Source organism: Danio aesculapii, chromosome 7, assembly GCF_903798145.1.
Source record: "Danio aesculapii chromosome 7, fDanAes4.1, whole genome shotgun sequence".
Taxonomy (NCBI): domain Eukaryota; kingdom Metazoa; phylum Chordata; class Actinopteri; order Cypriniformes; family Danionidae; genus Danio; species Danio aesculapii.
Window position 1 is genome coordinate 18,219,408 of NC_079441.1, and position 13,102 is coordinate 18,232,509.

Sequence of the window (13,102 nt, forward strand, 5' to 3'; positions counted from 1 at the left end):
AAGAGCAGGAACCAGGCCAACATTACATCAGTGTAAACGGGTGATACATGGTCATCTATCTCAAGAATGTGCCAACAACAGGATCACTCACTTAACATTCTTCAAGTGTTCGAGATTACATCATTTATCTTATTGTTCAGTCACAGCCCATAAGGGACATCTCACACTGATTTGTGAAGCTACTTCTCTCCAACTGTAAAGAGTTAATAAACACACAGAGGACAGCATTTTTTATTTCAAACGTCATACAGAAGGGCGTGATAAAAAAAAAATATCTACTCGAGTCCAAGATAAAGATCTCACGTTGCTGGGAAACACTGGACATAAACAAGCAAAAAATAATGACCACACCACCACCATAAACAAAATATTGTTAAGCAGATTAGTCCCTGCTTATCCCGCTTTCAGGGGCAGTGGGCTCTTAAGTTGCCTCCGTCCTCGTCTTGGTTTCTGTTCGCAATCTCCCCCGGGTCAGTGAAGGAAACACGGGTGCGCAACAGCACAGACTGCGCTTGGTACAGTGCGAACAGAACAGAGAGAGAAATTGGCAGAGCGAGGAAGAATAATGATCCCGCGCTCGTGAGAATCGGATTTTTTTTTTGCGCCCACAGGAGAAAAACCGCAGCAATGAATAAATAAACGGGGCGGTTGTAAAACTCCAGGCGGATCGGCCAGTCGTGACCACGGTGGCTACGTACGCATGTAAGATTCGTTTCTTGTCAATTCAAGTCTATGGCCGGTCGATCGGACGCTTGATTTTGGCACCATACAAGAAGAGCAGCAGCCGCATAGCCGTGCTCAGAATGCGGGCGTGAGAGACGGGCTACGGCGGGGGAATTAAAGTGCAACGGTGGGCGAGTGAACGGCTCCCCCACAACAGTCTCGAGGGCCAGGGGGTGTGTGCGACTGCAGGGCACCAGCAGCATGTCGAACCGAAAACACCGGGACAACCAGGAGATATGCGCCCGCAAGGTCCGCGAGCTCGCCCAGACGGGAGTGAACAAGCACTGCTTCGAGTGCAACCAACCCGGGGTGACTTACATCGACATCACCGTGGGGTGCTTCGTGTGCACGTCGTGCTCCGGAATGTTGTGAGTAATAATACCCGAGTACATGTGATTGATTATAAACAGATTTGTATTAATGTTAATCACCAAACTGTGGACTGAACCTTCAGGATATACGTTAAGCAGATGCAGCGCGGTTACAGATCTCTGGTTGTGTTTACATTCATGAAGACAGTCCGTAATTACTACTTTGTCGTTTTCAGGCGTGCCCCGGTCTCGCCTGCGTTACGTATCATTTCGTCATGATTTCAGGTTTGCCATCAACATAAACGTGTTTTCTGCATGTGGCCAAAGGAATGGTGTGATTACACTTCAGTTTCAGTCTGCAACTGCACTGTATACGAACAAACACATCTTGCTAGTTCTTCACTGTGCACTGAAGAAACGCAGCCCGCTTGATTTACGGTTTTGTCATTTGTTACTGCAAGAGGTTCTTGCAGGTTCTCATTTTCACAGCCCTGTCACATCCCATCCTATCGATGTTAAAAATGAACGCAAGCCCTCATCTCTGTTTTGTGTTAACCACGCAGTTTGTGCTTGCTGTTTATTTGTGTTTCAGGAGAGGACTCAACCCACCACACAGAGTTAAGTCTATTTCCATGACAACCTTCTCCCAACAGGAAGTGGAGTTCTTGCAAAACCAAGGCAATGAGGTGAGTGGCAGGTTTACTAGTGCACTAGTGAGACCACTTGGTGGTCACAGAGTGAAATCAAATCTTCAATATAAATCCTTTTCTCATTTCCAAGGTTCTAAGAAGAACAAGTTGGGGTGAACTTTTATAGGGTCATGATTCAGGAACTAAAACTTTTTAAGCATGGGTAATTTCATAAAGTCTTTAAAATAAATCTTTGATATATATATATATATATATATATATATATATATATATATATATATATATATATATATATATATATATATATATATATTTCTGGAGATTGGGAATTATGCAGCCAGAAGTATGTATGACTGCATTTCGTCTTTAAAATGAACACTACGGGGCGGTATGACGCCGTTTCTTTTCATGATAGGAGCTGACCTCTCACCTCTGTATGGACAGCTTTCTTGCTGTTACCAGTTGTTGAGATGACTGTGACAATGAGGTTTGTGTCCAGAAAAAAACGATTCCAGAAAGCACCAAAAAACAAGTAAATAACAGGGTGAGAATGTGGTAACGTCTGAAAAGCTGGTAAAATCACTGGCTTTTCTTTTTCTGGATTGCTTTTCAAAACACTGTTGGTTGGATTTAGGGAAGTGGGTGCGTGGGGGATCGGTCGGTTGGTCAGTCAGTCAGTCAGTTGACAGCAACCTGTGGTGGATTTACGCAAAAAGAAGAGGCACGAATGGCACTTGCTAGCGAAATTTGAGATCTGAAAAAGCGTACACAGTGGCCAAAACGTAGCTCCTGGGACATATTTGGCACACTCCAGAAATATGTATATAGGGCTACGTTTTCAGAATGAGCCTGGGTTAAAAGATGAGCCATGATCCAGCTTTACCTCAAAACACTGAGATGCTTATTGTATAGCCATTTATGAAACTCCCATGTATCATCAGTTCACCTGCTTATAGTGGACTTTTTAAACCTGTTTAATTTGGATATGCTATGATCTTTTCTCTTTTATTCTGCCTTTGTCCATCAAAATAAACATGTACAAAATACATTGAAGTTTGTCAGTGAAAACATTGGGATTTTAAATAAAAGTAAAAAAAAATACAGATTCTTAATTTCAGTGCATTTTACAAAACATCCTTTGAACATTTTTTTTAAATTGTGGTTGTATAAGTTGGTGAATTTAAATGGTGTTGTGCAAAATTCAACCCCCCCAAAAATAATAATATATAATAATATAATATATATAGATAATATATTAAATAATATTTTACTAGATATTTTTCAAGACACTTCTATACAGCTTAAATTGACATTTAAAGGCTTAACTAGGTTAACTAGGCAAGTTTTTGTATAATAATGGTTTGTTCTGTAGACTATCGAAAAAACAAGACTTTCTCCAGAAGAAAAATATTATCAGACATACTGTAAAAATGTCCTTGCTCTGTTAAACATAATTTTGGAAATATTTAAAAAAGAAAACAAAATTCAAAGGGGGGCTAATAATTCTGATTTCAACTGTATATGGGTAAAATATAGATTATATATATTTTGACCCCTAAATATGACCCCTAAACCAAATAGTAAATCCAAAGTGCAAGGTAAACATAAAAGGGAAAGAGGCTGCAAATACATTTGCAGATATATTCTAATAACAGTCATCCATATGCTGTCTCCACAGAGATGTTCAGATGAAAGATAGATATGTGCTGCACTCTTTCCTCTCAATAACAAAATTCTGTTTTACAGCAGTGAGAAAACAGAAGTTTAAAAAGCATCTGATCTTATCTTTGTTTGCGCAAGCTCTGCAAATCACCAACATGATGTGGACAGACGAGCTGATTAAACTGACACTGTTTTGTTAGTTTGATCATTGAGTGTATCTGAGACTTTAGATATAGAAGTGCCTGTAGTTTGAATTCCTTATCTTTGCATGCCATAGCAGAAACCTTTGACATGACAGTAGCACCTTTGACATTAGCTGAACATTCTAAGCATTAGTTTCACGTGTCCTACAACTGAAGAGAGGCTTTATAAATGTGTAAATAACCAAAACATTTTCTTCATCAACAATCTCATGTGTACCATAACATGAATTCTATTAATAGCAAATACCACTTGTGTAATGGATACACCTTCGCAAGTTATTTTTGTCCGTATTTTTTATATGGATGTGTGTCAAAGTGCATTTGTAAAACTATTTAGTCCATCTTTGGAAATGAAAGACTGTAGTCGGTTTTTATAATGGCTTCCACCATGTGTAAAAGCAGGATAACGGTCATGCAAATCTTATATCGCTTGATACTTGACATCTTTCATATTAAATCTCTCTGTTATATATTGCGTGTGGGCACAGCATCATATATAGAGTTTTTAAGTTTATTATATACCGTGGTTTTCCCATGAGCCTGTGACTGAACTTGCCTTTCTGGTGAGCGAATCTGAAAGGGGTTCAAGTACAGACACTGCTCTTTCACTTCACAACCAACACACACACACTTGCTCACATTCACACCCACAAATGCTCACGGCAGCTGAAGCCAATGCTCTGAGGGTGGGCGCCGGTGCTTGTATAACACTGGCAAAAATTCTTCTGACTCATTCCTCCTCTCCTCTGTCAGTAAAGTATGTTGAGCATGAGCAGGAACAGACAGACAGCAAATATCAATGCTAGTGATAACAGTACAGGGAAAGTTCACAAAAAAAATGCAGTTTCTTTCTTCTGATGAACACGAATCAAGATTTTTTTTGAAGATCATAGGTAACCAACCTCTTGTTGGTCCCCATTGACTTCCACAGTAATATGGTAATATGGTAACAAGTAATATGGAAGTCAAAGGGAACTATAATATAGTATATCATACCTGTCAACATTGGGATGTGAAAATAAGGGATATGCCTATCATAATAAGGGATTCACCCGACCCCCCCCCCCCCCCCCCCCCCCCCCCCCTTAATTAACTAAATATGTTCATTTGGAGCCGTTTCAACTGTTCAAACAGTTAATCGGTCAGTAATATGATTTATTATTATTTACAAAAGAAAAAATAATTAGTGGGGCGACGCAGTGGCGCAATAGGTAGTGCTGTCGCCTCACAGCAAGAAGGTCGCTGGTTCGAGCCTCGGCTGGGTCAGTTGCCGTTTCTGTGTGGAGTTTGCATGTTTTCCCTGCGTTCACGTGGGTTTCCTCCGGGTGCTCTGGTTTCCCCCAGAGTCCAAAGACATGTGGTACAGGTGAATGGTTCGGCGTTAGGGGTTGCGTATAGGGAGGAAATACGAGAGAAATACGGGAAAATACCTTTACGGGATGATAGCCAGATAGAACTGTAAAATACAGGAGAATCCCAGGAAAAAAAATGAGGATTGACAGGGATGTAGTAATATGGAAGTCATATTTGAGCTTTCGGTTACCAACATTAGAATATCTTATTTAGTGTTCAGCAGAAAAAAAGAAACTCATACAAGTTTAGAACAAATTGAGGGTAAGAAAATAGTTCCAACAAAGCTACATCACTTCTAATCCATACACAAATTTCAATGTATAACTGAGCCTCCTGAATTGCATCTAAGCTCATTTGATGCGAAGAATATGTGAATTTTATGTCACAGAGCAGCTGGGTCAAAGACTAATTTGTTGTATTAACTCAGACACACCGTAGTAGAGCCCATCGTTTCCTTGTAATGCAACAAACAATATTGTTTGACATGTTTTTACATTATTAATGTTCAGTGGTAATAAAGCTTTTAAGTCAATTGCAAACACAACCACAAAATGCTTTCTAAATGATCTCAATTTTACATGAATGTCCCGAGCTGACATAGGGTAACCAGATTTTATAGAATAGCATAGGGGAAGTTCATATGGGAGTCGGCGATGTTGTATGGTTTCTTTCAACACACTCATTCATGTGTTTATCATGCTAAAAGTATTGTAAATAATGTTTGTCTCCTTCGTAGTTTCTATCATCTCTTTATACTGACATTTGATAGTGCAGGTCCCACATTTACCTACTGAAAGTTAATATAGAAATAGGACTGGATGATAATTTTGTACTTTCAATATTTACTACACTTGTTTTATGTTCAATTGACTTAAATTTGTAAAAACGATTAAGATAACTTGTGGGACAACATGAAGGAATTGTGTGGACCCCAGCATTTTTTTGCTCAGTGTATAGGACATTATTGACTTCCACTGATTAGGCTATTTTCACACCACAGAAGACTGTCATGTATGTACTGTTATGAATTTTTAGCAAAAGTGATCAGAACTTTTTTTTTATAAGTCTTAAAAGTAAAAATAGAGCTAAAATACAGGGCTCTTCCAGGAATAATGAGACAGGGCAGTAGTGTAAAATAGACAATTACAAATACACAAATTACTGTAAAAATCCAAAATCAAACTAAAAGTGCTCAGGGGTAGCTTAAATGATGTGTCAGCGCTCTTTGGGGAAGGGATTCATCAGAAAACACAGCAAAAATCAATCCAGGGCACTCGAAAAATGTGGAAAAAAAATAAAAAATGTGTTTGTGGTTTTTCTCTCTCCATTTTTTCAACATTTTTCGAGTGCTGAAGTGATTCGAGTGATTTTTTTAATTTTCTGATTATTGCTGTTTACACAAACTACTGTAATTGAGTGTTTTTGTTAAGTTTTGCATTACTAAGTTGTTTAAAATTATAGAAGCAAAAAGTGTCTAAGAATACCAAACTGTTCTACACGACAGAAACTGTTTAGACTGCATGTCACTGATGAGAAGATGAAGGATGCCTACTGTATGATGACTGAAATCGCAAAATAGCCGAGAAGCCTTAAACCATAACTAAATACACTACAGAATGTTACGTTTTTAAATAAAGGAGCAAATTGCATTATCAGTGCTGCATGAGCTTGATTTGTGGCGCCAAGTGCTGGACACTCGTTGCTTGTTAGTTAAAATTGCATATTACATTTTAACATATGATTTAACATGATATAATATTGTCACAGCTACATTTTTGCTCGTTAGGTTACACAGATTCACTCTTTATTATTACAGGCCTGTAGCCAGCCTGGTGAAAGGGGTGGTTCTTTTTTCTCAAAAAGTGGACCTTTTCGCAGTTTTTTCACCACATTTTCTATTTAATTATGAAATTTAAATACTGAATTTAGGTTGAGACATTTTAAGCACTATTTTTAGCTGGATTAGCTAGTTGGATGGTCATCATAACCACACTTTTTGATGTACCAAATATGTTTCCTAAATATTTTAAATAAAGAAATATAACATATTTATTTGTAAAGTACAAATTCATTACAACATATATCATTAGAAAAAGAGTTTTAAATTAAAATCTGTAGCCTATTGTCATTTATTCGGCAAATAACAAACTGGCCAGCACAATTAACTTTTCTCAGTCAGAATTTGGCCATTTGTATAATAAAAAATTAAAACATAACAATATTTAGAGTTTCACAAATTTACTAGCCTCTCATCACAAAAGTACATTTGAAAATTCATGGATGACAACAATAGCCAAAATAGTATTCAAATGGATTGTAAAATGGGCTGCTTTTGGTGCTTCACGCTTTTTTATTGCTCATGTTTTCTTTCAAGAATAAGATTTAAGATTTAGAATAAAAGTTAATTGTCAAATCTTTTCTCTATTTAAAAACAATGCAGTAGTGAAAGATGACTTTGCTTATGTCAGATGTTTTTTTGCACAGCTGGATGTTGGACTCTTGAAAAATAATTGTTTGCTTAAGCCAAAATGATTAGCTGAAGTCACACCAGAATTCCACTTGGTCTTAAAGCCTTTTTCGATGGGTTATTCTTACTATTTATGATGGCATAGCAGTCAAAATAGGACAAATGAGCTTATGTATGGGACTTCCTACCTCTCCGAACCCCCCCTGGCTACAGGCCTGTATTATATTATCTTATTATAGGTGAAGTAATGTGTTCTCGCATTAAATTAATCTCACATTTCATTTTATAGTCCATGAACTGCAAATAATTTAACTTGAATTTAGAAACACCCTTAAAAGAAAATGGCACTAATGTAAGCTGCAGTTTTGTTTTGCAGGGTATAAGGTGGAATAATTTCACAGCGTATCACTCACTACTTTCTATTCTTGAGTTCTTTAAAAAGACAACCTTTTACTTTTAGTAGTAAAAGGAACAGATACTTTTATTCTATTCGCACTTCATTTTTTGGCAAGTAATGGTCCTTCTGTACAATACTTCTGTAGGGTCACCCTAAGCAAACATGTTTGAGGAAGTACTCTGTGTAAACTTTGTTAACGAGGCTTTAAAAGTAGCTTAACTGTGTTTATTCTTGGGCTGTGGGGTTGTTAGGTTGGAAGGAGGACCTGGCTCTGCACATTTGACCCCAAAACCGACAGCTGTTTTGATGCACGGGACACGCAGAAGCTGAAGGAGTTCTTGCAGGACAAATATGAGAGGAAGAAATGGTGAGCGAGAAGTAGTGTGGTCATAAAGGGTGTTTCAGAGCGGATCAGAATGAATTATTAATGCATGCGCTGAACCATGCTGCTGTTCTCACTGGATTATCTGTAGATGAAAGCCAAGGAATGCAGGACTTAAGAGGGGTCTGTTTTTTCTCCCCAGGCATTTCTCTAAAAGCAAGATGCGCAGGGATACAGACACACCGTGGGGTCCAGGGGTTCAGGCTGTTCCAGCTCCACATGGGCCTGCTCAGAATCAGCCTCCGCCTGGACATCCACTGAACCCCACCAACCGGCCCACTCGCACACTGGTGAGGAAGAAACAGGGAGGTCCAGGGATTTCATATATCTTTGAAAACAAATGAAAAATGAGTGAGGGAAAAGGAAATCAATAATGCCTTCTTGAACGTTTATTCATGTCTTATTCATATTACTAAGTTTACTGTACAGCCAAAGTTCAGTTCTGCCTGTCACATAATAATACAGGTACAATAACCATTAAAATACCATGAGGGTACTCCAAAAGCGTATTCGGGGTCACAGGCAGAGGTCGGTGAAGGATAAACAAAGAACAAAACAAGAGCCTGGAAACATGGCAAGACTGGACTAGGACAGTGGTTCCCAAAGTGGGGACAATTGGGGGTGGGGTTGGGTGATTGATTTCCAAAAATCAAAGAATTTTATTAAACTATTAGAATTTCCATATTTTATCAATAACCTAAAGAAGATTAAAAATAGTATTTAATAGTAATATAAAAAACAATGTGCAAATAAGAACCTGAAAGCCTTTCGATTACATTTTTTTTCCATTGGATTGCGACCTCTTTCGTGATTATGTTATGTTAACACAGCAATAGCGTCAGTAGCAGCAGATTGATTTTACGGCACAATGTTAAACTTTGACAACTTTACGGCACTCACATAGGCTACATTTAAAATAAAGACCATGAATGAACATGGAGGATGATCTTCAAGTGGCAATCTCCAAAATTAAACCAAGAATAATAAACTTTTGCTCTAAACATTGTGCCCACCAGTCTCATTCGGTGAGGGTAACATTAAATTAAATGGATAAATTACTATAAAAAAGTATCTTGTTGTTAGACTGTTACACTTTGTGTTGCCAATATGTAGGCCCACACTGCACGCGCAGGTTTCTGCAGATTTTTAACCTATCATTAATTCTGTTTATTTACTTGAGTAAATGTGTGTAAATCTATATTTATTAATTTTTTTTAATTAATTACAGTATTATTATTGACTAATATGAAAATGTTCATCTGATTTATGTACAATGCAGCTTGTAAAGTAATATATAATTTTTTCTGTCTTTTAGTAGAGATATTATATAAGAGACTTGCTTTGTTTACCAAATAAAGTGAATCTAATTGAATATGCATTTTAAACATTAAATAAAAGTTAAAAAGATATAATTTTTATTTCATATATTAAGGTTTTATTTTTGATCATCCAAAAATAATTCCGCAGATTTTTACCAAAATTCTCAGCAGAAATAGCAAAAAAACGTCCGCAGATTCCGTCTGGCCCTACCAATATGCTAGTGTTTATATAGGCTTTTTGGTGTGTGTGTGTGCATCGTCGTGTGCAATATTTATATGTTTATAACCACTTCTAATGATAGTGGGGGTCGCAAGTAATTGCAATTGTTATTTTGGGGGTCGCGAGCTGAAAAGATTGGGAACTCCTGGACTAGGAAGCACTTTGTAATGCTACAGGATAACAGTGAACAACACTCCGCAAACTATGTGTGTATGTGTGCTGTTTATATGGTCCACCTGATTAGTCCATGCCTGTGTGAGTGCAATCAGGGAGAGAACTGGAACTGGTGTGTGTGGGAGGTGCATGATGGGATTTGTAGTCCTTATCAGTGGCATATGTGTAGTTCTCCAGCGTTCTGCACGGGCTAGATCGCTGGTGATTAATTAATAATAATATTCATTATTATTATTATATAATTATTGTTGTTGTGATAGGCAGAACTAAACTTTGGTAGTACAATAAAGGTAATTCTTTGAATTCATCCACTCAACATAATAATAGTAATAAAATATTAATAATAATAATAACAATTATTATTATTATTATTATTATTATCATCATTATTTATTTATTTATTTTATTATTATTATTATTATTATTATTATTATCATCATCATTATTTATTTATTTATTTTATTATTATTATTATTATTACCACTGGCTGATTAACAAAATGCTGGCAGTTATGGTTCAATTAAACCTTTGATTTATTTTCAGCTAAAAGAGCTTTTCAATTTAAAGATCTTATTATTATGAAAGGAGATTATATTAAATGATTTTAGTAGTAAAGTACAATATTGCTGTTGTTGTTATTATTGCAAACTGCATTTCAAGATTAGAAGTATAGTATACTAATAGGTTTAGTGTAAGTGAAGATTTTTTAAATATGTTCTAGTTAATGGGCATATTATCATTATCATTATTAACATTATAAAAAGAAATTTATCAAATGATGTAAAACAGAATATATAAAAGGCTTAATGTCAGCAAAGATGCTTTAAATCTACATTTTCAATGTAAATGATTATATTATTGTTAGTACTACTTACAGTACTGCTATTATAACATCAAATCACTGTAGCAGCCAATTATAAAATGTTAAACCTGTAGTTTCTCTTGTAGTTTCTCTTTAATTTACTAAATTATTATTATTTACTGAATATTATTAATGCGATAAATAAATAAGGCATATTTCAGAAGGACAACTGCATGTACAAACAGGGTTAATATGAGTAAAGCTGTGGTTTACTTTTGATGAACTACATTAAGAGCACAGTTCTGCACGAGTGAAACGCTTTCATCTCTGATCTGAAAACCAGCCTCAAAATGTGTCACATCGAGGGTGCTGATCTGATTTCTAATATATGTGTGTGGGTGTGTGTATTCCCTCAGTCCCAGTCCCAGTTGTCAATATGGGACAGAGCTCCTGCTGTCTCTCCGGCTGATAGCCGTACTGAGGTGTTCACTGCCAGACCAATTCGCTCACAGAGCTTTAGAGACCATCCTATTAAAGGTACAGTCATCAAATATGTTTGTCATCTTCTTTCCCTGTCTCATCTTCTTGCTACTATCTTGCTCGTCAGCAGCTCTGTAGCTCTCACATGGTCAACCACTGAAGCTATGCATGGTTGTGCCTGGTTTGTACCTAGATGGGAGGCCACATAGGAAAACTACAACATAGCTTATTCTGAAAACGTAGCCCTATATACATTTCTGGAGATATAGCCATAGCCAGAAGTACGTATGGCTGCATTTAATTTTTTTAATGAACGATTCGGTATGACGCCGTTCCTTTTCGCGCTTACCAGCCAACCGTTTACCTCCGTATGGGCAGTTTTCCGGCTGTTATCAGTTTGTCCAGTTAGTTCACCATGTACATCAGTGGACTTGAGAGGAGATGACCACAACGACTGGAAGAACGGTTCCAGAAAGCGGGTAGGATAAAAACAGCAGCCAAAAAATTTAATAAACAAGTAAATAACAGGGTAAGAATGTGGTAAAAAGTGGTAAAAATCAGACGGGAGCTTTTCTTTTTCTGGATTGCTTTTGAAAACACTGTCAATTGGGTTTAGGGAAGTGGGTGGGCGGGTCAATCAGTGCTTTTTAAAATACTACTGGTTGGGTTTAGGGAAGGGGGAGGGTGGGTCAGTCAGTCAGTCAGTAAAACATTCAGTCGACAGAGGCCTCTGGAAGATTTACGAGAGAACAGCAAGCACGAAGGGCACTTGCGAGAGAAGTTTGAGACCTCAAAAAGCATACACAGCGCCCTCTCCTGAATTCGCGGAAATAAAAACTGCTAAAAAACGTAGCTCCTGGGACGTGTTTGACGCTCTCCAAAAATGTATATAGGGGTACATTTTCAGAATGAGCCTGGGTTGGAAAACTAGGTTGCTGCTTGAAGTGGAGTTAGAGAGGCCTGCATCTATGTGGGTCCTAGTGTCCCAGTATAGTGATAGGGACTCAAAATATATTGTTTCAGTACCAATATCGCTATGTGGCTTTGCCCCACTTATCCAATATGTCCATATGTCTGAAATATTCTGAAGCACTGTTTTGTACTGTCATTACAGTTACCAGAAGATTCCTTCTTTTTTTAAGAAAAAAAAATAACTTAATGCACATCAACTCGCCAGTAACTTATTAATGTATGTCCCTTTAACAAAACATTGTAAATAACTGGAAATCCGGCGACCACAATTATCAAACCCTAGGGGATGCTATACTGCCCAGTGAACACTGTCTTTCTGATGAGACGTTAAACCGAGGTCCTGACTCATTAAAAATCCCAGGATGTCCTTGAAAAAGAGTAGGGGTTAAACTCCAGCATCCTGGCCAAATTTGCCTGCTGGTATCTGTCCATCATGGCCTCTAACCATCCCCATATCATAATTGGCTTTATCACTCTGTCTCCTCTCCACCAATCAGCTGGTGTGTGGTATGCGCTCTCACCGCTCCCTGGAACGCAGTTATGCTTGGAGAGGAAAAAATTGTCAAATAAAATACAATTCTAAATGCTAGGACAAGTCTGTCTGTCTGTCTGTCTGTCTGTCTGTCTGTCTGTCTGTCTGTCTGTCTGTCTGTCTGTCTATCTATCTATCTATCTATCTATCTATCTATCTATCTATCGAACTAACGAACTAACTAACTAACTAACTAACTAACCAACTAACTAACTATCTATTTATTTAAGAGGGGATTTTGTTTTGTTAAAAAATAAACAAATAACTTGTCATAGCATTTATAAACACTCAGAAAATTATTTTTGCAGCTTGTTCAAACTATTTATTTAAAATGAGCAAAACCCACAATTGTTAAACATTTATTGGGACAACAAAATTATTTTATGTTTAATCAACTTAAATTTGAATAAAGTTAACAATCAATTGGAAAACTCGACGATTTGAAATACTTCTTT

At 37.2% G+C, this 13,102-nt stretch overlaps 1 protein-coding gene across 2 annotated transcripts in view; it reads left to right on the forward strand.

Moving 5' to 3' along the window:
* Positions 1-262: 262 nt before the first annotated feature.
* Positions 263-13,102, forward strand: part of agfg2 (ArfGAP with FG repeats 2) — a 30,767-nt gene continuing 17,927 nt past the window's right edge. For both annotated transcript variants that reach the window (XM_056461197.1, XM_056461198.1), the window contains exons 1-5: positions 263-1,091; positions 1,627-1,720; positions 8,018-8,133; positions 8,291-8,438; positions 11,080-11,200. In XM_056461197.1, coding sequence (XP_056317172.1) covers positions 925-1,091; positions 1,627-1,720; positions 8,018-8,133; positions 8,291-8,438; positions 11,080-11,200 — 646 coding nt within the window. In that variant the 5' untranslated portion in view covers positions 263-924. The remainder of the gene's footprint in view (positions 1,092-1,626; positions 1,721-8,017; positions 8,134-8,290; positions 8,439-11,079; positions 11,201-13,102) is intronic.